Genomic DNA, 27,403 nt, shown 5'->3' on the forward strand with positions numbered 1-27,403 from the left:
GCCACGCCCCCGCAAATTTCGGCACGCAGCAGCGTCCCGACTGCTGAACGCGCAAAGTTGGGAGGTATATATGCCCCACCCTCACACCCCTTATATAGATATATGCCCCACCCTCACACCCCTAATATATAAATATATGACCCCCTTTCACATCCCTAATATATAGATACTGTATAAGTTCCACACCCTCACACCCCTTATATACATACATGCCCCCACACTCACACCCCTTATATACATATATGCCCCCACCCTCACACCCCTCATATACATACATGCCCCCACACTCACAGCCCTTATATACATACATGCCTCCACGCTAACACCCTTTATATAGCTATATGGACCCCACCATCACAACCGTTATATACATATATGCCCCACTCTCACACCCCATATATACAAATAAGCCCGCACCCTCACACGTAGGTGGGTGATAGTACCCCCTGCAGCCTGGCACCCTACCTCTCCTAACTTTCTCACCGGCCCTGCCCACCACTCTCCATACCCACGCTGGGGCCAGCTTCTCAGAAACTTGATGCTGTGCGTCTACCCATAGCACCCCCACATCTGCATTTTCGTCCATGTGCAGCCTGTTCAGTGACCACAATAATAACCGGGAAGGAGAGCCTTATGTGGGAGCCCCTGGACAGCCATCTCTATCGCCCCTGCCTAAGAGCCTAATTCTAGTTGGTTCGGTAAGCACTGAGATGCCACGCCATGGCTGCGGCTTATACCATAGTCATGTCTGCCTCTTTATACTAATTCCAGTACCCTTGGGTAGAGCTGAGTGTCTGAATGTGCCCACCGTCAGTATCTATAGACGTGGCAATACCAATGCAACATTGGCAGCACCATCAAGGTGCAGGTTCTCCATCCGAGTATAGTCTGACTCCACTGCATCAAAAGCTAAGTGCGCTCAGGCATAAAACGTCGCTCTACGGCACCTGACATTACCACTACATCATACTTCCGGTGTTTAGGTAGTGATCTTCATTTATTTTTGCTCACGGGGGGTGCAGTGTTTACGCCAGATAGACATGGAGAAGTGAATATCAACTCTATAGGTATGGATTGCAGTTTATTGCCATTCATAATGCACCATAGCTAAGCTTTATAAGGAGAATCAAAGCTGTAGAGTGAGTGACAGATCTTTGATTGACTGACCTGTGAAGAACACTGCAATAACTTCTGTTTGATATTCCATAGTACAAAAATGGTTTCGCCATACATGATTTTCTATGGCGTTTCTTCCTTGCTCGTTAATGTCCTCAAAGTTGCTATGTAGGGAACACACAGGGAATATGTCACTGCCTTGTATTGCCAGTGACTGACCAATATTTCATATATTCTTTTTTTTTTTGGTCTAATTTCATCACAGATCTTTTTCTGGGAAGCTGCACGGATGAACGAGACAGAGAAAGTGAGAACTTTGTTTCTCCCGGAAAGTGGGGTAAAAATCAAGAACCTGACCGGTTATACCACCTATCTCATTAGTGTGGCGGCCTTTAATACTGCTGGAGATGGCCCCCGCAGTCAGCCAATCCGTGGTCAGACTCAGCAAGCAGGTGAGCAGCAGCTTACAGAGCATGTGGTAAAAGCTGAAATTGTAGGTCTAATGCAAGTTCATATTCTTAAGGTGCATAAACACATAGGCGTGCACACATTGAGTGTTAGGGGTGCACAGGCACCCCCTAATGCTGTTCCCACCCTTATTTATTTATTACTGTTTCTTATATAGAGCAGCATATTTCGTTATGCTTTACAATTGGAAACAACACTGATTAAACAAACTGGGTAGATACAAACCTACATGGAGTTAGGAGGGCCCTGCTTGTAAGCTTACAGTCTATAGGGATAATAGGAGGGATACATAAGGGATACATGATATAATTCCATTCCATAGCATGGCAGTCCCATCAGATTACAAGACAGTCCTGATGGGATGCAATTAGATATGAATGCTACTGGAGGTTGTGTGGGGGTTCCTGAGTATTATAGGCTTGCCTTGAAGAGGTGAGATTTCAGGGAATGCTTGAAAGTTTGGAGGCTAGAGTAGAGTCACAATGGGGTATTCAATGCTGCAGCGAGCGGCCGGCGAGGGGGTTAAACAGCGAGGATTGCAGAAAACCAGCGATCCTCGCTGTTTAACCCCCGCGCCGGCCGCTCGCTCTATTCAACATTCTGGGGAAATCCTCGCCGTCACAGGACGGCGAGAATTCCCCAAAACAGCGAGACCCGCGGCTAATGCAGAAAACTCGCAGTTTTTAGCCGCGAGTCTCGCTGCTTCTGGAGCCGCATACGCCAATTCTCCCTCGCTCAAAAAACGGAGCGAGGGGGAATTGGCGTATGCGGAGGGTGTGTTGAATGCTGTCAGGGTGAGTGGTGACAGCGAGCAGGAAGCCCTGCTCGCTGTCACCACTCGCAAACAGCATTGAATACCTGCCTTAATATGTGCATGGGAGGACATTCCATACGGTGGGTGCTGCCCGACAAAAATCCTGCAAGTGTAAGTGGGAGCAACTATAGCACCGCAGCCCCCGCCACCGCGGGGGGGCACTGTGCATGTGGGGGCGCCGGGGGCTGCGGTGCTATAGTTAAACCTCCCCTCAATCCCCCGCAGACTTACCTATAGCGCTGGTCCCGGCGGCTCCGTTCTTCTGCTGAGGACCACCAGAAAATGGCCGCCCCCATATAGCACACAGTTCTCTGAAACTGTCTGCTGTATGGGAGCGGCCATTTTCTGGTGGTCCTCAGCAGAAGAACGGAGCCGCCGGGACCAGCGCTATTGGTAAGTCTGCGGGGGATTGAGGGGGGGTTTGCATGGGCGGCGGGGTAGGGGTGCTCAGCGGGGCGGCGATGGGGGGGGTGCCCCCCCCCCTAACGGCGGGGGGGGGGCGCCCAAAACGTAGCTACGCCACTGAGTGGGAGCAAGTAATGAGTGTGAAGAGTGGAGAGGTCAGATGGGGATATATTTTGAGATAAGTTAACACCTTCCTGCCGCTAGCAATACCAGTAATACCGGTACTTATGTATTATCTGGACTCCCATGTTAAATGCACCCCATTTTTTCATACCCCTACTATCCAACTACGCATGGAGTTGATTTTATATAGTGTGGCGAGCGCAGCGAGCCACCGTGCCCGAAGCGTGGCGAGCCCCGCGAGGGGACGCGGTCTCATAAGAAAAACGGGAGCCCAGATATTACATAAGTACCGCAATACCTTTTACCAAAGACTCTTGCTTTTTAGAACTGTATTCCATTAAAAGAAGCGGCCATCAATCATGTGTGTTTTGCATTATTACTTGTACTTGACCATTGTCATATCACTACATACCTGCGTCATCCATACGTGCTTTTTACTTTATTTGCATGTACTGTTACAAAGCGTAATTACAAGATTAAAACTGAAATAGTCAGGAGATTATGGTGTGGCTGAGAGACGTTTTACTGTATATTGTAGTGAGTGCCAATCAGTAATGCTAGACACGCCCAATTGGTGGCGTTGGATACGATACACCCAATGGGCGGTGATAGACATGTCCAATAGGTGGTGCTAGACACACACCCCTTTGACGGTGCACCCCCTAGTAAAATGTGCTGCGCACGCCTATGCATACACACATCCATCGTGTATGAGGAGCGATGATGTGAAAATCGCTGGCCGGAAAATCGCTCAGTGCATACACACTGAACCATTTTCACCCGTCCCAGCGATTTTCACAGGGGGTGAACCACTTTCCATAGTAGAAGATTATGGAAAGTGGTTCTCTCACCTAGTAAAACAGCTCACCGCTCATCACGGCCATACATCCTAGCAGATTTTGAGCTGAAAGTAGCTGAAAACACTTAAGTGAGCTTCTTTCAGCTCAAAATCACCTAATGTGTATGGGCCTATAAAAGTGTGGGACAGAGATGTAAGGAAATGCTTCTAAAGCTAAAAATGACATATTTCACACTATTTCTATAGTCAATATTTTCAGAATTTAGTAATTTATTCCAAAGCAAGAACAGTGTTTTTATTTCCTTTCAACTTTACTGTACGGCAGTATTTAACTGTCGGACCGTCCCAACAGTCGGAATCCCGGGCCGTTTTCCTTTCGCTTGACAAACTGGACAGCCGGAATTCAATGTTCTGGCTGTCGAATGTTGGAAAGTGGGCGTGTCGCCAAAAACGGCCACGGATTGACGAAAAACAGCCTTGAACTCAACAATCCGCGACCGTTTCCGACAAAACAGATCTGACTTGTTGGAAACAGCAGTGGCCCCTTAGTTTTCTCTGTTCCCTTTCCTGTTTCCCTTTTGAGAAACAAGTGAATTCAATTATAATCGGTGAACTGTTTATCTCGTTTATTTTTATTTTCCATGTCATTAAAAAGTTGAGAATCTGCCCATAGAAACCAATCAGCTTCTGTAATTTATATGGTGCATTCTATAAAATGGCAACGCATCCCCTGTTGCTGCTATATATAGGATAGGCGGCAATGCTAAAAAGTATTGGTTCAGCCTGCAAAATATCACCAATATCAATACAAATACACTGAGAAATGCCTTGTGTGCAAATACATTTTACTGACCAAAGACATGAAAATAAACGCGGTGTATAATTAGGGTATGTTTATAATTTGCTTATCTGTTCATCACAGCATAGCTTGGATTTTATTTACAGTAGTTAATTATTAAACATCAGAAGCAACAATCTTTGGGAGGAAAGAGTTGAATTCCTTTAAGGATTTTATTATTGTGGCCCATTCCTCACAGGTTCAGAGCTTCCTCAGAGCAGCGAGACACCCCTAAGCAAAACGTTCCAATCACTGCCCTGTTCTTACAACACCGAGTGACATTAGCCTATTCACTGCAAAACACTCCTCACTAATACACAGCAGGGTGACTGTTATCTGCTCTGACACCACTATTTTTATCATGGTGTGTGCACAACTGAAGGCGCTAAAACAAGGACAGGCTGGTACATTACTCAGTGCATCCAGTTGTCATGGCTTTGTGGCTACAGAAGCTAGCAGCACGAGAGGAATGCTGTATATATAAAAGGGTGGATTGGATTTTGGTCACCTCACCTTACATGTGAAAACACACATTTGAAATGTTATTGTATTTTGAAGAGTTTGCAGGTTCAGTTATGAAATGTATGTGTGGAGAATGGAGATATGCCTTTGTGAATGACCCCAGACAAGTCATGCACTTTGGTATCCAGTTTTTTTTAGTGTACAAATCTCTGTGGATAAACCAGTCTGGCGACATTTTTAAGATGTTACATAATTTGCCAAACTGTGATGACCTACTGAGATGTAGCAGAGGAATTTGGAAGAACTGAGGAAAACATAAATCTGTCTGTCACGCTGCTCTGTCGCAGTCCTTGTAATGAAACCTCAGGCTTTTAGCCAGTCACACTCGTGGTCTACTGTGAGAACTTAATCTCAAAGCTAAAAAAATGTATCTTTATCCTTATATCTTACAAGTACCTTTAGCTGTGATTTAGTACCTTCATTTATGTGTTTATTTATGTATGTATGTATGTATGTATGTATGCATTCCTACGGTAAGCTTCTGTTGCACCATTTGCTTCAGTTTAACTGAAGGAGTAACTTCCTGGAGGAGTAGTTCCCTGTTTTATCCCTTATTATAATATCTAGATAATATACCCATATAACACAGATCATTTCTATTTAGGTTTCTTTTTTTACAGTGGGCCTTAGAGGTTTGCCGCAAATCGGGCCTGGGCTGAGTCTTTATTTGCAGTGGGTCTGTGAAGATGTGCAAATGCTGTAGGAGTCATCCTTTAGAAATAGATGCCTCCGGCTTCTCAGATCCTCCTATTACGTCTGAAGGTGCAGTATCGGTTGCATACTGGGAACATCAGGCAGACCTCTGAGCAACTCTATCTATGGTTGCCCAGAATGACCATAGCAACTGAGACACCAAGACCAAAGGCACTGCATCTGAAGATGTAGTCGCTGGATGTTACAGGCCCCCAAAACAGTTTGGACAGTCTGCGTTTTAGTTCCAAGATCCTCAATGCCTTCCCTAAATGGGCATGGCTGTCAATCTAACTGTATTGAGAACCACAAAGCGACCATCTCATGAACATTGTGGCACATGTGCAGTGTAGCTTGTGCTCATGTGATGTAGACAAAACTGCATCCACCTGAATAAGGCCTTTATATCTCAAATTGGTTTGCACCAAGGCAGAAGTCATTTGCAGGGAGCCAAAGTCATCCTATAATAAAGACCACTAAAGCATTCATGTACTGTAGGCCAGATCATCTTGCCGTCCACCAATTTGCTGCTGCCCCACTGTAGGTAATGCTCAAGGAATGCCTTCCTATCCTCCCAGAATGGCACCCAATGTTTCCCAAAAATTGGATGACACTCCTGCTCCCCGGAGCTTGTGTTCATTTGTGTTCAGAATCAATTATCAGTATCTTTGTGGATGGTGTGAGGAAACCTACACAAATAAAGAAAGAATGGTACTTCTGTAATATCTGGGCTCCCGTTTTTCTTATGAGATGACACTCCTGCTCCCCGGAGCTTGTGTTCATTTGTGTTCAGAATCAATTATCAGTATCTTTGTGGATGGTGTGAGGAAACCTACACAAATAAAGAAAGAATGGTACTTATGTAATATCTGGGCTCCCGTTTTTCTTATGAGAAGTTTAACATACAGGTAGTGCAATTGTCTACTCTGACTTTGTAAAAAAAAAAAAACACGTGTGAAAATAAATGTTTACAAATGAAGTGGTCACATCACTCCAGTAACAATCCAGGGAATTTAGAGCACGTGGATAATACTGTAATATCCCATTTTACATGGGAACTCCGGAAAAAAGCCAGAAAGCATCAAAGCCTTTCCATCTGGACTAGTTCTACTGTCTTGTCCAGTGGTTCTCAACCTCTTTCTACAAGGACCCCCAACAGTGCACATTTTCAAAGGTCTCCACACAGAATCACAAGTGAAATTATTAGCTCCACCTGTGATCTTTTAAAATATATCAGTGAATAATGAGTGCACTTGTGCACCTGCTGGGTAACCTAGAAAACGTGCACTGTTGGGGGTCCATGAGGACCGAGGTTGAGAACCACTGGTATTGTCTATCAGACCCGCTCAGTACTCTGATAAGCCATTCTTCATTCTGTCTGTCCCAATATACTGATTGGTGGTCCAATGGTCAGCACAATACACCAACTGGAGTTCTGGGAGCAACCACCTTGGAATTATGGTGGACTTTACAATTAGCTTTTTAGTTATATACAGAACAGCAAGTTATATGCTCATGTGTTTTGTTTTTACTTTTGTTCCTCATGTCCCCGCTATCCATTTTTTTGGCAAATGACAAGAGAAGATTTCCTTTGTAAGATATTGGCTTGTGTTATATGTTGAGATTGAACAGTATGTTGATCATCCCACTGGTTTGTGCTCTCATCTACGCTCCCTTCACCCCATTCTGCTGTACTACTCCATCAACCATATAAAGTAGATGCACTCTGGTTTCATCTACTGTAGGCTATGTATGTGTTTCTCATGTTTTAAGATCTGAGTCTCGTGATGGGTTTGGCTAATCCTCAGTCTGTTTTCCTCACAGCTCCCAGCGCTCCAGCATCCCTTAGATTCAGTGAGCTGACTACCACATCTGTGAATGTATCATGGGATGCACCCGTCTATCCTAATGGAATTTTGGAAGGATACAGATTGGTGTATGAGCCCTGCACCCCAGTAGATGGTAAGTCCGGCTCCCGTCATGCCGATGTAGCCTACCACCGTATGCAATGTTACAATGCAACGATCTAAATGCTCATAGCCATTGTTGCTTATTAGGTATGAGGCCTAGAGGAGGCATTCAACATTATACTGGAAGACTTGATGGAAAAGTCTAATAGCCAAACTATGGAATAATCAGATATTAATGTACATTTGTTTAACCCTTTGAGTGCCAAGGGAATTTGTCAAAATAGGTGTGGAAATTGCCAAACCTTTAAATTAAACCCTTTGAGTGCCAACGTTGCCGTGAGAGATCCTCAAAATATCTGCTAAAAATGCCAGCGTCACTCACAGCGACTGTTCTTTTAGCATAAATAAAGACAAATGCAGCCAAATTAATCGAGGTTTAGTTAAATATTGCACCCAGAAAGAGAACAGTCGCTGTGAGCGACGCTGGCATTTTTAGCGGATATTTTGAGGCTCGCTCACAGCAAGGTTGGCACGCAAAGGGTTAACCATGCTTAGACTGATTAAGGCGTATGTCGGATGAGTGGGCACAGTACAGACCGCGTCACTAGCTAACTCTTTGGTGGAATATATAATAGACATGCTTTGGAATATTTTTATTTTACACTTTATTTCATTCTGTGAATATAGTATTATCTTTGAATAAATGCTGATACGAATATTGTATATGAAAGGCATCAATATGAACGCCTAATTCATAACGTATACTGGGGCAGATGTACTAACCAGCATTAACTGGGGGGGATTACGTTTACCCCCAATGTATTACTAGCGCACCTAACATGCGCTAGTTACGAGTTACGCTCGGCGGGGCTGTCCCCTGCAATCCCCCCCAGTGATTAGCAGCTGGAGCATTGTATTAACAGCCGCCCAGGCATTAAATCGCCCCAGCTGCTTCGCCAGCTCAGGGCTAGCGTTGTCCTATCCCCCACTGTGGGGACAACGCTAGCCCTGCTTCTGGCTTGGGCTGCGCTGGAGATCTTGCGGATTTAGCGAGATCTCGCGCATGCCCAGAAAGCCGGCTGGGGAAGGGAAGCCGCGCGGGGCACGGGGGAGCCGATAAGGAGAGCCGTTCACGCTGGGCATAACGGCTCTCCTTATTGGCGTCAGGGGGTTAATACTTCTACCTATAACGTTTGCCCGCTTCTCCATGTTATGCTGGAGAAGCGGGACTCGTTATTTAAAAAACTATGTAGGCAGATTGATACATCTGCCCCACTGTACTGTACATTTACAGAATCATGTTTATGGTGTTCTTTATACATAATGGGCCTGATTCAGACCTGCGCGCTAGACAGCGAATGGTATTCTTTATACACTATGGGCCTGATTCAGAGTCAGACTAGCTCACTAGGCTGCATATATTCGCTGCCTAGTGAGCAGGTAAACGCCACCCCGCTGAACACTGCTCCCGCAACCCGAATCCCTGCACTACCATGTGAGCAGATGCGTACACTCACACATCCGCTCGCTTGCGGCCACACGGAGGAGAAATCATTCCATGGTCGCTCACCATCGACAGATTTTTCCTCCCTTCACAGATAAAAGTAAGTCTATACTTACTTTTATCCTGGACGGAGATGGTCAAAATTGGGGACACCTGCGTCTGATGGACCAGCCCAGCTTTTCTGTTGGCGCTCCCACTGTTTTTGTGTGCATGCCCATTAAACAATGGGCGGGCTCATCGGAACGTCCCCTGCCTGTTACTCAGGCAACGAGCGCCCCGGTAAGTGAATAATTTGCCGAAGGCGCTCGCTGCAGGGGGTTGGCACATGCGCATAACCATGTGCAGACTCTCACCATTGGCCAGAGGAGAGAATTTGGACCACGGCGTGCAGGTCTGAATTGCCCCATATGTCACAGACACGGAAAACTGACAATTAGTGGATACTTTGGATGTCACATCTCATTCAGAGGTATTTACATTTTATCCTCATCCAATATATATTTTATAGGATGCACAGCTATAGGGTTTTATGGCCCTGTATAATTATTCGATGATGATGATCACCTTTTAAGTTGAGGTGGAACGCATCACCTGTGTAGTCAGCAGACAGCACATACATGGCAGCATTTGTGGGGGCACAAAATGTTGTGAGGAGTCTAAAATAACAGACAATTCAACAGATTGCTCCGTGAATCACTGACTGAGATTATCAACATCATCAGCCTGATGGTCAACAACATGGAGTCGCGACCCCGATACTGAGAAGGTCGGGACCCACAGTATGAGAACCGCTGAGCTAGAGCATATCCACCTTGTAAACTGCAGCAATAACGGGAATTACATTAATCAGCACATAAGTAATACCTGTGTATGCAGAGTTTTCCTGTAGAATTTGGGTGCTGTTTAGAATCATTTCTACTGCCACACAAATTACCAGCTAGTAGGATGGTTCTTCATTGGAGATGCAGAGACTTATGCCATTGTCAAGTAAAAATGACTGAGTTTCCTGCACTGACATAATATTTAAATATTTACATTTTCAATTAATTTTCTCCCATAAAATATCTAATTGTTGTTTTTTATTTTCTGTATTTTTTTCTCACTTGCTGAACTCCCAGGAATCAGTAAGATAGTGACAGTGGATGTAAAGGGGAACAGTCCACTTTGGATGAAGCTGAAGGACCTAGCTGAAGGAGTGACTTACCGTTTTCGTATAAGGGCCAAAACTTTCACTTATGGACCAGACATAGAAGCCAATGTGACCACGGGACCTGGAGATGGTAAATGCTTTTAACATGGCAAGAACTATTCCCTTCAAGCTGCATTTTCTGTGACATACATTTGAGCCCTTCTTCTAAAACAGAAGAGAGACTTTAAACAGAGCATGTGGCAATGAATTGTACAGCATCACTCCATTAACTTAGGCTGCAGTCCTGCCAAATATTAATGTCGTACTGTAGGCTTCTTCCAACTGTTTAAAACGCCAGGCAGCAGTAGTTTAAAATGGTAGAATTTTGCGCATAGCAAGAATGACAGGACTTTCTGAATCATGGGGAGTTGCAAAAATGTATTCTTATAGATCAACAACAAAAAGATTTTGTATTTAAAAAAAAAAAATCTGTTTTACAGGTGCTCCTGGACCACCGGGTGTCCCATCGATTTCTAGGTACAGTTCATTAATTGGCATCCAATGGTCAAGTGGGGATCCGGGAAAGAGCCCTATTACCAGATACGTTATAGAGGCCCGGCCATCAGGTATGCACATGACCACAAATTGCTGTCATGAAACAGTTACATATGTGTTAACACTAAACATATCTAAATGTGTATCTGTAAGTCCTCATACTATATTTACTTATCAGGGCCCCCCCACTCCGCTCCCGCAACACAACCCCCCCCCCCCCCCCCCGCCTTTCCCGGAACTCACCTCAGCTGACCTCACTCTCGGTGAACACACAAGCCACAACACACAGTGCAGCCTGCAGAGCGCCGAGCCCCTCTGTGTCCTAGGCTCGGCGCTCTGCAGGCTACACTCTGTATCGTGCGTGCATGCCTGGCTGGGGGGCAGCCGGGTGGGGGAGGCGGTGTGTGGGGGTTGGGGGGGTGTCACTGTGGGCGGCCCTGATACTTATGCACCATTTAATGTTCAGACAAGGACAATCATTGAGCATTCTCCATAGTTAGTCGTGTCACCATTTATATGCCTTGTAGAGTGTTTTATTATTAGGGTAGCTGGTGCTTTTACTTTTAGTGCCTTGCAGTAGACATACAGAATATAATACACTCAGCCATGCCGTGAACTGAACACTACACCAGCAGTACTGTATCAGCTTCTTTATGTATTATTGTTTATGCTTACTATTTATTTGCACTTTTAGAATAAGTGTATCTGTGTTCTATCTCTTCTCTTTAGATGAAGGACTATGGGACATTCTTATCAAGGACATTCCAAAGGAAGCAACATCATACACTTTTAACATGGACATCTTAAAACAGGGAGTGAGCTATGACTTCCGTGTGATTGCTGTCAATGACTATGGATATGGAACACCCAGCCCACCGTCCACATCCGTGTCAGGTATTACATAGACCTTTCTCATCTGACTAGTGATTGCCAAAACACTTAAGGAATTTTCTGGTATAAGTTAACCTCATTCAGATGGGAGCCTACACTCGATCTAATGAGGCTTACTTCTAATCGAGAAGTAGCAAACCTCTTAAAGAGGACTAGCGGAGATGTTGTCCAATCAAATTCTAGCTATTACTTATCTAGAACATTCTATAAAATGATAGCCAGATTAGTTGCTAAGAGCAAAATGCCCAGTGACTGAGACAGTTTTATAAATCTCCCCCATAGTGCCTTCAACTTGTCCAAACTATTGTTATGCCAGACTATAAAATCTCCTATAGATATATATGGGTGGGTGCACTTTTATCACAAACTAAAGAAGTTGTATCTGTATTTATGGGTTGTATTTTGTAGACAATTGTAGACGAGTTTAGAAATGAAAGTGTGCAGACCACTTGGAGTTGTGTGTATCACAGTGTATGTACATTCTGGGAAGCACACGGAGGAGAGTGAGAATCTAAATCAACACCGGTCGCTCGCTGATTAGCAAGCGACTTAACTCCGCCCATTAGAGGACTACCCCAGCTGAATCCCCTTGGTAACATGCGAGGGGATGGGTACAAGAACCCATCCCCTCTCATGCAGCAGCTAACAGGTGAAATCATTCAATAGCGGCCGACCCTCAAATTGGTTTCTCCTGCCTTTGTACATAAAAGTCAGTCTGAACTGACTTTTATTTGCGAGCGCCAGGACGTCAGCCGCCTGCTCCCGGCAGGCATGGGAACGCCCAGCATTTCATGGGAATGACCAGAATATATTGGGCGTTCCCGTGGTCCGGCTCTGTGTCCGCCACCTGGCCCTCCCTCCCTGCAGCGAATGGCCTGGCGAGTGTGTAACTGGTCAAAGTCGTTTGGTGTTCAAGTTTGCACATGTGCAGAAATGCGCATGCACAAACATCAACCATCCAGGTCTGGTGCCGAATTCGTATCGCTACGAGCGATCCTTAAATCAGCCCCTGAGTACTCTTTATCTCTTGTAACTAATTTTGAGTATATTTGTATTATTGCAGCCACTAAAGCAAATCCCTTCTATGAAGAGTGGTGGTTCTTGGTTGTCATTGCGCTCATTGGACTCATCTTTATCCTTCTACTGGTATTTGCTTTGATCATCCGCGGACAGAGCAAGAAGTATGCCAAAAAATCAGATTCAGGTGAGAAATCTAGTTAGCCACAATGGGGCAGATGTATTACCCTGCCCATAACAATTGTAAAATAATGGGTCTCGCTTCTCCTGCATAACGAGGAGAAGCGGGCACCCGTTATGGCTGAATGTATTAACCCCTCTTTGCCAATAAGGAGAGCCGTTATGCCCAGCGTTAACGGCTCTCCTTATCGGTGCCCCAGGCAGCCCTGCGCATACGCATTACTTCTCTCCCCCAGCCGCCTCTCTGCACGTGCGTGAGATCTCGCTTTTATTATGAGATCTTGTGCGGAGCCCAGAGCTAGCAGCAGGGCTAGCGTTGTCCCCGCAGTGGGGATAGGACAACGCTAGCCCTGGGCTACTGAAGTGGGCGGGGCGGATTAACGCCTTGACGGCTGTTAATACATCGCCCCAGCCGCTAATTACTGCAGGGGACGCTTGGCGAGTAATGCTTTGCGGGGCTGTCCCCTGCAATCCCCCCCCCCCTAGAAATTAGCAGCTGGGGCGATGTATTAACAGCCTTCAAGGCGTTAATCCGCCCCGTCCCTGTTAGGTGCGCTAGTAATACATATTGAAAACTGTAATCCCCCCCCCAGTTAACTAGCGTTAAGCGCAGATATGCACTTAACCCTAGTTCATACATCTGCCCCAATATATATTATGCTGTTGATCTTTGTCCTTAACAATTCTTTTTTGTCTATGCAGGCTGTAATCCTAAAAATAGCAACCTCTGTCATGGAGAGATGGTCAGTCTTGATGAGAGCCGATTCCCTGCTCTAGAACTGAACAACCGCCGACTCTCCGTAAAGAATTCTTTCTGCAGGAAGAATGGAATATACACAAGGTGAGAGGACTGTGTGCTAGATTATTTCATTGGCCCATAATTCATTAGTAGACATGTCCTCTTTTAGCAGGCTAAAAGTTTGGGACAATATGTTGTCCTCCACTGTAAAAAAAAAAAAAAAAATGTGACCATAGACAAAAACGTATAAGGCAATATATTTGGGGACATGCTGGAGTGGGTTTTCTAGAATGTTTGACTAGTCATACAGTATTTTGGAACATAAACTGTCATGTTTGGAGCCTGATCTACCAATATGGTTCAACATTTAACTCCCCCCTCCCAGGATCTGTACATGGTTTCACCAATGTATTACATTACAGTAGTGGAGGAAGGAGCACATTAATATAACATTCTATGTATTACATAAAGAAAGAACATTGCAAATAAATGCTTTCATTCAATAAATTGTTGCATGAGAAAACTGTTATTCTAGAAACAACTCATTTATACACAGAAAGGGTTTGTATTACTGTAGAGAATGAGTTTCAGTGCTGAGAGCTTCCACTTTACAGCTGAATGGCTGGAACAGGGCGCGCCACACATCAGAGTTGTCTTTCCTTCTTGATATTCTCATCTCGTTCTAGCAGTGTTCTGTTTGGTCCTCCTGCTGGCGGAAGCACAAAGGCTGCTCTGTTAGGAACATTGCAGCTCTTATAAAGGGAAAATAGGGAGTGTACAAGGAGATGCCTTGTAGAGTGTAACAGGCTGGCATTGGCAAGTACTTGAAAAAGTCTCTAGAGCAATTTAGCAAATGGTAAATTATATACTCAGGTGGTTTGTCTGATGGGATTGAAATATGATTTTGTTTTATTTTTTCCTTTTATTTATCTGTCTGTGTAAGGTGGATGTTACTAAAAAGCGAAATTAAAACATGATGCAGACATCTCGAAGGTTGCATATTTGAAGAACATATAATACAAGTAGCGAAGCCAATCCTGGGGCATTTTTTCAATCCCGGGATTGGCTCCTTAATAAAAAAGTTTGATAAAAAAGTTTGATTTTAGGGGTTTGTGCATGCGCGAATATGCGCATGTGCAAACCCCTAGAGTGAAAGCCTTCAGCGAGTTTCACACTCAGCGCGGCGTTTGCTGCAGGAGTAGTGGGCAAGGGATGGGAAGGGGCCGGACACAGGGCGCCGTCCAGCGTTTCATGGGCGTGCTCACAAAAAGGTTGGGCGCATTTGTCGATGCCTGCTTAGGGCGGGCAGCTGATGTCACATGACATCAGAGCCCGCCCCGATTTTGACCATCTGCAGCCAGAATAAAAGTGAGTCTAGACTGACTTTTATTAGTGAACGTAAAAAAAAAAATCATTCGATGGTGGCAGGGGAAGGGGGGCGGATGTGTTGCAGGCGGCGTCTACCTGCTCGCTAGGCTGCGAATACATGAAGCCTAGCAAACAGGCCTGAGTTACCCCATTGAAATCCTTTAAGGCTAGGCATAAACTACAGGTTCAGCCATAATAAACCAGCATGTAGAATGTACGTAAAAATGTCCACTAAATATCAGGAATTTGGATGTTTGCCATTACCAGACACATGAACATGACACAATTTATTGGGATTAACCTAGTATTTGCCTCTCAAAATTTTTAATGAACCTCATGAATTGGTTATTTGCAGAGCCGGCCCTAGCCTAAATGATGCCCTAGGCAAGATTTTGGCTGGTGCCCCCTAGCACCGCCAATAGTTCCGCCTCTGACCCTGCTCCCCTTTCCCAGCACCATCAACCCTCATCATAGCAGTCATCATTTTGGTGCTCCTACCCGCAATATTTTAAATAGAAACAGCGCACACATTTGGTGCGCAGCCCAAACAGGGGTGTGTTCTTGCTGGGAAGGGGCATGGCCACATAATAGTACCCCCAATTCAAATTATGCCACACAGTAGTGCAACTTTATTCACATTATATCATGCGATGGTGTCCCTTATTCACGTTACATCACACAGTAGTACCACTTTACCTTATGTACATTACTCCTCACATTATTCACATTATACCCTTAGAAAAAAAATCCTGAGAAAATATTGTATTTTAAGCACCTCCATGGCCACACTGCAACCCAGCACAAAGCAGTGTGTGCTGGGCAGAGGAGAAGAGCTGCAGTTGCTGATGTCACTTAAGGGGAGGGGGCCCGGGGCCCCCAATGGGCCCTTTCATCAGACTTTGGCCTGGGTAATTTGTACCCCCTACACCTTTCTCTCGGCACCCCTGATAATACCACACAGTAATGCCCCTTACACATGACACACATTATTAAGGTCCTTATAACCCTAATGCCCCTTACACATTATGCCAACCTTTATTAATGCCCTTCATACACATAATGACACACATAATGCCCCTTACACATGTTGAACATTATTAATGCCCTTATACACATAACACACAATGCCTATTACACATATGTTGCACATTATTAATGCCCTTATACACATGACACACATAATGCCTGTTACACATATGTCGCACATTATTAATGCATTTATACATGACACACATAATGCCCCTTACACATATGCCGAACACTATTGCACAATCATCCCTCCCGCAGACAGCACTCGCACAGCCGCTAACACTGTGACCTCTGCCTCTGCTTGGATACAGATGTTTCCTCATACATCTTGCCTCAATAGGCCATCATTTTAATCAGCAGAAGCTGCTGATGCCCCTAGGCATTCCAAATGCCCTAGGCAATTGCCTAGTTTGCCTATGCCTAAGGCCGGCTCTGGTTATTTGTATTCATCATTTAAATACAATTTATTAACAAAATGTTCTCCTAAGTGCAAAATATTGGTATGTCTATAGTGTATTTAAAGGCTATAACCAAAAACCTGCAGTGCCATGATCACAGACAAAATGAGTCATGGTAGTACCATACTTGCCTACCTGACCCTCTCCTTCAGGGAGAAAATGCTCTGTTCCTGGCCTTCCCTGGTAATGTATGATTGCCATCACCTGTGGGGAGCTAGGTAATTGCTAAGAAAGGTGGTTCACCACAGGTGATGACAATCATACATTACCAGGGAAGTCCAGGAACAGAGCATGTTCTCCCTGAAGGAGAGGGTCAGGTAGGCAAGTATGGGTAGTACAGTGGTCAGTATTGTAATCAGAGTTATATTTATTTCTGATACATTGATGCATAGACTGTAGATGAGTAATTGTGATTCACGCATTCATCTGGCACTTTGTCCAAAGCTTCTATCAAACATTATTGTTACTGGGGAAATACAAAATAAGAAAAATTAGGCTTAAACTATTTATGTGCATCCCTGTAAACCTGGGGTAGCCAACTCCAGTCCGCGAGAGCTACCAACAGTTAATGTTTTCCATATCTCCTCACAGAATCACAAGTGAAGTCATTAACTCCACCTGTGGATCTTTTAAAATGTGTCAGGGAGTAATGAGTGCACCTGTGCAGCAGCTAGGTTGTCTGGAAAATGTGAACTGTTGGTAGCTCTCGACGACTGGAGTTGGCTACCACTGCTGTAAACCAGTGGTTCTCAACCTTGGTCCTCAAGGACCCCCAACAGTGCACATTTTCCAGATCACCTGGCAGGTGAACAGGTGCACTCATTAGTCAATGACACATTTTAAAAGATCACAGGTGGAGCTAATTATTTCACCTGGGATTCTGTGTGGAGACCTGGAAAATGTGCACTGTTGGGGGTCCTTGAGGACTGAGGTTGAGCACCACTGCTGTAAACGGTAATACATATGAGGATTGTCTCCCCAAGAGTTCATATGGTTAATTAAATTGAAATCTCCACTTTGACAGGAACTGAAGTGTCTGAGTAAATATTCTTTCATTATTTAATTTAACCAAAAGTTCCATGCACCCATACGCTTCCAACTGTTTATGTCCTATATAATTACAAGCACATAATTAATGCATGGGAAGTAAACTATTATTTATGACCGCATATGATGATTAACATTGTTTACAAAGTGTTCATTTTGCTGTTCAGATTTGTGTCATTCTCAGGCAGCGCACTAATTACATTACTCTTCCTTTACACATGCTTGTAATAAATAATTATATGAAACAAATGTTCAGCCACATTGTTCCCAGGTGATCAGTTTTCTAGGTGTGTGGCTGGTGCCGTGCACTGGGAAATGGCTGCTTTGCCCACAGGTGTGTGGCTAGTTTTACATTCATACGATTACATAGGTAGCTGCTGCTGGTTTAGGTTCATTGTTTCTTTATAATATAAATTTAAGATAAAATACAAATAATCCTGTTCAGGATATTGGAGATCCCTGCCAGTAATTTCATTGCAAGGGAGAGGTTTTCTACTGGCTTATACTGTTAACTTGTATCCAGCATCACAATAAATGTCATACTATGTTAAATACATAATGTTCTTTCATGGCATTATAACTTGTACTGTACATGTATATGTCTTACTAGATTACCTTTTATATGGCATAAATGTATGTTTTAGAGGTAGCTGACCTTTTATTTTCATGTTTATATGTAGTACATTATAATCGTAGCTAGTTACCAGCACCTCAAAATGACAGAACATCATATGGGGTATTCAATATTTCCGAAATAGCGCCTGTTTCTGCACAGAATAGATGAAATTCGCATTCCATCTATTAAATCTTTATAGTTTTGTTTCTAATCGTAAAAGACTCATATCTTCAAATAAAAACGGCCACTAATTCCAAAATTTTGTGTCCATTTCCGCAAAAGCAGATTTGGCTTTTCAAAGAGCTGGATCTGCAGATGCGAATCCCAGCCATATCCCTGGCGAAAATGGACAGGATTGAATACTCAAATCCCATTATTTCTGAAAATCTGAGATAATGGGAAACATTGCATGCCCCCCGTCAAAAGCAATGTTAGCGGCGACAGCTGTGCACGGCTGAATTGAGCAACAATTGAATTGATCTGTTGGGTGCCATCTAGTGGCTGCTGGAGTAAAATACTTAAGGTGAGGAGCAGTGTTAGTCTTTTATTATATAGGATTGCTAACCTGATTGTCGGGAGACTCCATGAACTAGATGCAATCTCCCTGATTCCCTGAAGGCTAGAATTCTACCGAATTGCACCGTACCTACATGTTTGTATGCAGCTGTAATGTTCTTTGGGGGATAAAAGAAATCAGAGATATACACATTCAAATGGGATCATCAGCGCAATCATGCGTGGATTACAGGGTATAAAGATACCTATGTACAGTGGTGGCTCCTACCTGTGAGTAGGGAGGGGGTTGCCGCTGGCTGCGCCACCAGGTCTGCGCCGGTCCACTTCGCCAGGACTTCGTCGGTTGCCCTCCCAGGGTCCTGGCACCCATAGAATACAGTTGTATGGCGCAGAGTCCGGTGCATGCACAGTACCAGTGGTGGTACAGCGCATGCACAAAAGCCTGGCTTCTATGGGCTGCATCAGCTGCAGCCCATAGAAGCTGGCTAGGGCTGGACGGTAAGGCAGCCAATGGGACTGCCGGTCATGCAGGTGACTGGCATGTAGACTTCCAATAGTCACTACCAGTCACAGTGAAGCCCCCCCCCCCCCCCCCAGATGTAGCAATGCACGTCTGCACTTGGTGTTACTGTTACAATCTCCCTGAAAACCTTTTTTAAAGTAGGCAAGTAAAAAGTATAACTGATTTCAGTGCCTCGATATATATCCAGTTGGAACCCAGTGAATAACAAGACTAAAGAAAAATATGTATGGAATGTGAATATATACGTTTGTGATTAATACAAGGTTCACTTGTATGCGGGTGTCTTCTGTGGAGCTGATGCAAAAATGTAAAGTGAACTGCTCAGACAAATGTGTTTTCTCTTTGCAGGTCTCCCCCACGTCCTAGTCCTGGTAGCCTTCATTATTCAGATGAGGATGTAGCCAAATATAATGACCTAATTCCCACTGAGAGCGGCAGCCTGACTGAAAAGCCCTCCGAGGTATCCGATTCACAGGTGAGAAGACAAAGCTGGTATAGTGATAGTCTCCTGCTGTCTCCACAATCATACTTTATATAACCGCTCACAGCACTGACTCTTCTCTCGGAAACCGTGTGCTATTACAGAGTATTCTCCCTCTGCAGAGTCTTTACATTACCGTATTATAGTAAGTTTATTATCATATGGTATCATTACTGTTCAATAGAAGGCATATACATGACTATGGTGGGGGGGGGGGGGATTCAATCCCGGGTCACGACTGTCAGTAAATCCCGACAGTTGTGACCCTGGCCCATTTTCGTTTTGCTGAACCGCAAATCGCCAGGTGGGATTCAATGCCCCGCCTGTGATTGGCAAAAAGGGGGCGTGTCCAGGTAAACGGCCGTGGATTGTCATGATCATGGCCGGCAAAACGGGCATGACAGCTTTTAAAGTTGGGCCCGTTCTGTCGATCTGCCTCTTCAATGTGGTCGGGCAAGGCAGCATTGAATAGGCAGCCGCCGCTATTTCACCTGTCAGAAATATCGGCGGTGATTGAATACCCCCCAAACTCACAATATTGGCAGTATAAATATGGAGTGTGCTTGTTCATTTTATTGCACTTAGGGTGTCATTTATGTTTTATATCAACATATTATTTTCATAGTCTAGGGTGGCAGTGATAACATTGTCATGACTAGCAGTGTCATGATGGTGATAACATAGTCTAGGATGACAGCCTTTTTGTGCGTAGTGACAGCGTAGTTGAGGTGGTAACATAGTTTAGGATGGCAGTGATGTGGAAGTGGACCATCATCAGTGGTGGTTGTGGTCTCACGGTGTGGTGTTGTAATCATAGTGGAGGTGTTAACTGTCTCTGGCAGTGTAGTGGACTTGCTAACATAGGCAGAGATTTATCAAAGCTTTGCAAGAGGTTAAGTGGAGAAAGATTAAGTGGTACTCAATACTAGTCTTACTGTAAGTGGTGCTCCAACCAATCAGCTTTAAAACTATTATAACTATAGCATTGCCAATGCTGGCTATATTGTAGTTGTAAGGAACACAGAGGTATTACTGATATGGCCCTGTCTGATCAACCTTGAATCAGGTCCTGGATTTATATAGGTTATTTCTCCTGCACTAGGTAGGGTATTTTGAAACCACTATTATAGTATTTTTCTTGGGTAATCCTCCTTACTCAGTAATGAGCTATTTATAAATGTCCATTTCATATAGGTGTCATAAATACCAAGTTGTTTTATTTAAAAAAAAAACATGTAATATCACAGTGTCCTGGAGCTATATTATCTCCTATGAATGACACACAAGACAAAACTAAAATATAATGCCCTAATATCCAGACTTAAGATGTATTTATTAATACATTAGTAGCAGGGGTACTTATTTCCTAGCACGGCGCCCGCGATTTTGATTGTATTGATCGGGTCGGAAAAATGGGATCATCAGCGCAATCATGCGTTGATTACAGGGCATAAAGATACCTATGTACAGTGGCGCAGCCAGTAGCAACCCCCTCCCTACTCACAGGTAGGAGCGACCACTCCACGCCGACGTGGATAGTGGGGGTATGAAATGGTCGGAGGACGCATACCGCTGCCGCTCGCCACGCTTCAGGTTGACGTCAATAGTGGGGTGGCGTTAACAATGGGGGGGCATTAACCATACTTTATACCCATACTCAATGAGAAATTGGCCATATTGGCCCATTTCCCATTGTCCCCTATGTAAAATCGCGTTGATCGCATCGCGGTCCATTATAATGGGCCGCGACCGACGCGATTAACCCCATTTTGACTTTAAAAATAATTTAACATTATTCTCTATGGGAAAATCGCGTTGATCGCGTCGGTCGCATTATAATGGGCCACGATGGACGCGATCAACACGATTTTCTCTCTTTCACCGGCAAATTAGCAGGTGATTGACAGAAAATCGGGTCCATCGCATTGATTCTATGCCTTAAGTAATTTACCCTTAAGGCATACAATCAATGATACGGGCGTCGTGCTAGGAAATAAGTACCGTAGCAGGCTTACTAATTCTGTAGTTTCAATGCACCGCCCCTGGGCAGCTGTGGGAGTCCCATCTGCTGCCGTCCAGTGCCTCCTCTCTTCCCCCTGCCTCAGCCGCCTACTGTTTACATAATGAAGGGGGAGGAGCCAGTCTGGCTAATCCAGCCTCTATTCTCCTAATCCTATCCATTCCTGACACTGCTGGGGCTCAATGTCACTATCTGGCGACCAGCCCCAGGGCAAAAATGGAAAAGTTGTACTGCTACTGCTGGCGCTGTGTGGGAGACTGCTGGCAGCGCAGCTGAGGAGACCCAGCACCGCTGCTGGAGGGAACAAAGGCATCTTATACAGAAGGATGGGGAGGGGTGGGCACAGTGCAACCTGTATTAGTAGGGCATACACTGATTATTTTATCATGGGAATGATAAACTTTCAAACTCCTGCTTCCCCACCGCACACATCTCACGATTTCTACTCACTTTTTTCCCCTCTGTCTCTCTCTCCACCAGTCCCCTCTCTCTCCGGTTTTCTCTCCCTGTCGCTCTTTCTTTTTACACTCTCTTCTCTCTCCTGCCCCCCACTATCTCTCCTGCCCTCTTTGCCCACCTCCTTTCTCACCTCCCCCTTCCCCTCTGTCTCTTCTTTTTTTTTTTTACTCTGTCTCACTCATGTACTGTCTCATCTTTTCTCACTTAGGGCCAGATTCTCTAAGCTTCAAAAGTGATAAAATTGAGAGTGATAAACAGCCAGCCAATCAGCTCCTGTCTGACATTTTCCAAACACAGTCTGTGGCATGGCAGGTAGGAGCTGATTGGCTGGCTGTTTATCACTCTCCATTTTATCACTTTTGAAGCTTAGAGAATCTGGCCCTCACTGCCTATAGCCCTCACTCTCCCACTTCTGCCCCCCCCCCCCCCCCGCTAGACCCATTATCTTTTTTCTCCCTCCCCGTTTCACATCACTCTCCTCATCCCACTCACTCTCCTTTCTATCTAACCCTTGCTTTCTGTCCACCTGTCCCTTCTTTCTTTCAAAACTCTATAACTCCCCTTCCATCACTATGCCCCTAGTCTCTTTCTCCTCCTTTTCTTTCTCCTCCTTACCTCTTTCGCCATACTTCCCCCCCTCTATTTCTCTTCTCCCTTTGCCCCACTCCTCCTTTTCACCCTCTCTTTCCTCCCTTTGCCCCCTCTCCTCCATTTACTCTCTCTCCTCCCTCCCCCCCCCCCCCTTTCTTTAGCCCTCTTGTTTTCCTTCCTCCGCTCTGTCCCTCTACCTGGCACTGTCTCTTTCCCCTGGTCTCTCCAAGACTCTTTCCATCACTTCTGCTCATACCCCTGCCCTTTCTCTCTTGCTCCTCCACCCCTCTGACACCCTCGCTCACTCTCGCATTCCCTCTTTCTAGTTACGCCTCTGATGGTAGGTGAGGAATGCTGTGAGCTGCGATTTTGACTTGCGATTTTCATTATATAGTCAAAATCGATAGCAAATAGCCAAAATAATACCTGTTTAGCTGTACATGATCTAGATGCCCAGCCCCGCGGCATCGGAATCAAAAGTATAAATAGACTGTGCGGCACAGTCTATTTATACTATCTCTGACCGCTCCCTCCCCCGGCGCCGTCCTTCCCTCCAAGCAGATGCCGGCACCCCGCTGTATCGGTATCCTTAGGTACACACCTTAACAGTGCTGTAATTGAAATGCAAGAAGAGGGCTGTCAGAACAGGAGGGAAGAGGGCCCTGCTCCACGCAGCTTAAAGTCTAGCGGGAGGGGGAGACAGACAGGTGACACGAGGTGCAGACAAGAAGGCATGAAAGCAAGACATGAGCATGGCAGGGATGCCCAGGTATACATATATGTTTATGTATGGTAAATATAGTGTGTTTATGTTACTGTGTTTATTTACCCTTTGTAGTACATTTCAAGTAGGTAGAGGAGTATAATGAAGAATTTCACTAACCATCGGTGACCATAATCATGGGTGAAGACACTGGACTCTGCTCTCTAGATATAAAGTAATGGTTTCTATGACAACACATTGAATGCAATTGTCACTGTGAAAGACAATCTTTTGAGGTTATTGGGAGTTTCCCTTAGTATAACCGCACATTGTACAGGGTGTGACATAAGCAGGCTTTTGATACACCAGAAACAATAAGGAAAGAGCTTGCCTAAGGAATAGGAATTGTGTGATTACTAGAAAAACAAAACCTATCGACAACCTGCAAGTCTAGAAAACCTTTTCAGCTACCATTAAAATAGTTCTCTGGGGCGCTGGAAGAAGTGACCTTCTTGCATGGGTGCTGAATACAAAAGAATTAAACAGAACCAGGCTTTAAAAAGGCTGCCTGTAACATATTCTTTGCTTCATAGAGCTGAATTGGTTCCAATAAGTTTTTTTTTGCCTGGACTATTTCAACCTTAAAATATTACATTGTGTATTTAAGTGGGTGGCAATAACTATTATTATTTTGCCACATAATGAAATAGCGAGCGAGGAGCAGTGTCATGGTACATTAATGTGAACAATGCTAGATCTGTCACCAGGTAAGTGATAGATCTAGAGAAGACCATCCAGTGGCACAGAATCTCTTGTTACAGATAAGGCAATGCCAGGATATTGTTAAAATAGAATTTTGGTGCTTGAAAGTTTGTGAATCCTTCAGAATTTTCTAGTTTTCTGCTGGAATTAAGCCTAAAATTACCTCTGATTTTCACGCAATTCCTAAAAGTAGATAAAGGGAACCAAGTCAAACAAATGGAGACAAAGAATTAGATGTTCCCATTTTTTTATTGAGGAAAATCAAATATCTGTATGTAGAAATATAGAAAATTCTGAAGTGTTCACAAACTTTCAAGCACAACTGTCATGTCATAAATAGGTTTTACACAGCTTTAACATTGGCAGATAACCTTATTTATTGTACCCTAATTTTACTTATACACATAGAAATTGTTTAGGTGTGTGGGAGTATGTATGTATTACAGTACCCACTAATGCAGCCGATGGGGTTGTGTAATAATAAACCCCTTAGACTCACAAATCATTGCGGTACTTGTGTATTTTGGCGGCGCCCATCGCATCGCATACCATAACGCATACGATGGTATGCGATGCGACGCGATATCGTACGATAGTGCACGATGGCATACAATTTTCAAATTGTATGCCATTGTACATGGCATACAATGCCATACGATGCGATGCGATTAAACATTGTATAAGCACCCTAATGGGTGCTTATACAATGTTAAGCACCCTAATGGGTGCTTACAATGTTAAATGCACCCCCACGCCACCCCCCCCCACTATAAACGTGAACCCGAAGCGTGGCGAACGCAGCGAGCCCGCGAGGGGCGTCGGTACGCGTCCTACGACCTTTTCATACCCCCACTATCCACGTCGGCGTGGAGTTGAGAATAGAATAGTGTGGCGAGCCCCGCGAGGGGACGCGGATACCTGTGAAGCCCGCGAAGGGACGCGTTTACCTGTGAAGGTATCCGCGTCCGCTCGCCACACTATTCTATTATCAACTCCACGCCGACGTGGATAGTGGGGGTATGAAAAGTTTGTAGGACGCGTACCGCCGCCCCTCACGGGCTCGCCACGCTTCGGGTTCACGTTTATAGTGGGGGGGTGGCGTGGGGGTTCATTTAACATTGTAAGCACCCATTAGGGTGCTCAAAAGCACCCTTTAGGGTGCTTATACGATTTTTTATCGTATAGGGGGTCAAAATCGCGTCGCATCGCATGCCATCGGCTACATGGCATGCGATGCGATACGTTCATCGTACGATGGACATCGGGGGCGCCGCCAAAATACACAAGTACCATCATTGCATTATGCCATCAGACCTGCCTATTTCACTAATTAGTGGGTGGGATGCAGAAAGGCCACCAAACTCTTCTTTAAGTAAGGGGGTTTTCCCTAAAATATTGGAGTCTGCCAGATGTTTTAAGTAGGAGGAAAGAATTGTGATGTGCATACCCCTAATATTTGTGCTTCCACTATGCAGATATCTTTGCATTGCATTTTCCAGTCATATGAAGTGCTGGGTATCAAAAGCAGCAAAACATTTTTTTTTTTAAGTTGGCTAAAATCAGCCTTCTCTCCTTGATTCTGCAGGAGATACCTGTTTTTATTGGTAGTCGCGCGCTCCCAAAAATGGTGGACACCCCTCCTGCATTGTGCCCACTTCCTAGTGAAGCGGGCAGAATGAGGAGGTAAATAATGTGACTCTGTGGCAGAGGGGGCGGGACCTTGCGTGTGTCGGGGGCGGGGCTATGCTCCGTGTCCCGGCACTTTTAAAAAAAAAAGCAAAAAATTGTTTTGCTGTTCCATCGATGGAGGGAAACCATCTGGTTCTCCCCATTGATGGCAAAAGTATTTGACATCGGCCATGAACCATTGATGATTTCGAATAATCGATGGTTGATGGCCATCCCTAATGTGAATATATGCTAATCGAAATCATTTTAGCCAGCACTATGCAAACACAGTCCAATTTGGACCCTGTTCAAGATGGCTGGCCCACCCCAGCCATGTGATATGACATGATCACTGTACCTCGATAAGTTTGTGATGAATGCCAGCTGCTGATGTGCCCTTTAGATGTATAAATGCAATCATACTATGTATACCTCCAAGTTTGACCAGGATTCCACCCGCTCCTCAGGATGATTTATATGAGGTGCAGCCTAATCACCCTGAGAGGAAGCAGTGGTCTTCCTGCTCTGGTGGGAAATTAATATTAAATACAGTAAATCTCACTAATGTGAACAGAAACGGACTAGAGCATGAAGGACCCACCAGGGAATGCAATGGTAGATGTCCAACCTTAAGCATACCTCCCAACTGTCACGATTCCGTCGGGACAGTCCCGATTTTCGGGTCCTGTCCCGACGTCCCACCCGCGGCAGGCATTGTCCCGCTGCGGGGGGTGGCAGTTGGGAGACCCCCCAATCTAGTAGAATAGACGCTGTGCGCATGCGCACAGCGTCTATTCTCGTATGAAAATGAGGTCGTGGCTAATTAGCATAAGCCGCGCCCTCATTTGCATACGCCCCGCCCCCTTTTTGGGCGCTCGCGCGGCGAAGTGTCCCTATTTCCTCCGTACTGAAGTTGGGAGGTATGCTTAAGGGATGTTGCCAGTCACTAGGGTGACAAACGTTAGAGGTGACATAGCCAACCTACTTATATACTGATACATACTTACATACTGATATAGCTGTAAGATTGTAAGCTTGAGAGCAATTCCTTCTCATCCCTATGTCTGTTATTATGAGCTGCGGCTCCTACCTCAGTGAAGGAGGGGGGCTGTCCCCACTGCTGCAGTCCTGGGACCAGCAAATGCGCAGTATCAGCCTCAGTAGTAACAATGCACATACTCAAGATTCTATGGGCTGGAGCCAAAGCAGCCCATAGAGGCATCCCGGAGGTAGGGAACACCTCCCAATGGGACTGCCTTGGGTGATGTAGGCCAGACTTCCAATAGGAAGCCACTGCCAGTCACAGTGAGGCCAGTGCAGTCTCACAGACTTCATCTGGATTTTACCTGGAGGGGCTGCAGTCCTGCAGCTCATAGGTAAAAACTGCCACTGGTTATTACCCAATTTTCCATTACGGTTGTTCCAATTGTAAAGTGCAATGGAATATTTTACACTATATAAG

At 44.9% G+C, this 27,403-nt stretch overlaps 1 protein-coding gene across 3 annotated transcripts in view; it reads left to right on the plus strand.

The window, feature by feature from the left end:
* The window catches only part of SDK2 (sidekick cell adhesion molecule 2), a 561,876-nt gene that overhangs the window by 518,660 nt on the left and 15,813 nt on the right, over nucleotides 1-27,403 (plus strand). For all 3 annotated transcript variants that reach the window (XM_083148750.1, XM_083148751.1, XM_083148752.1), the window contains 8 exons: nucleotides 1,382-1,568; nucleotides 7,600-7,737; nucleotides 10,308-10,469; nucleotides 10,819-10,944; nucleotides 11,603-11,767; nucleotides 12,828-12,968; nucleotides 13,664-13,802; nucleotides 19,606-19,732. In XM_083148750.1, coding sequence (XP_083004876.1) covers nucleotides 1,382-1,568; nucleotides 7,600-7,737; nucleotides 10,308-10,469; nucleotides 10,819-10,944; nucleotides 11,603-11,767; nucleotides 12,828-12,968; nucleotides 13,664-13,802; nucleotides 19,606-19,732 — 1,185 coding nt within the window. The remainder of the gene's footprint in view (nucleotides 1-1,381; nucleotides 1,569-7,599; nucleotides 7,738-10,307; nucleotides 10,470-10,818; nucleotides 10,945-11,602; nucleotides 11,768-12,827; nucleotides 12,969-13,663; nucleotides 13,803-19,605; nucleotides 19,733-27,403) is intronic.

This window comes from Crinia signifera, chromosome 6 (assembly GCF_055691185.1).
Source record: "Crinia signifera chromosome 6, ASM5569118v1, whole genome shotgun sequence".
Taxonomy (NCBI): domain Eukaryota; kingdom Metazoa; phylum Chordata; class Amphibia; order Anura; family Myobatrachidae; genus Crinia; species Crinia signifera.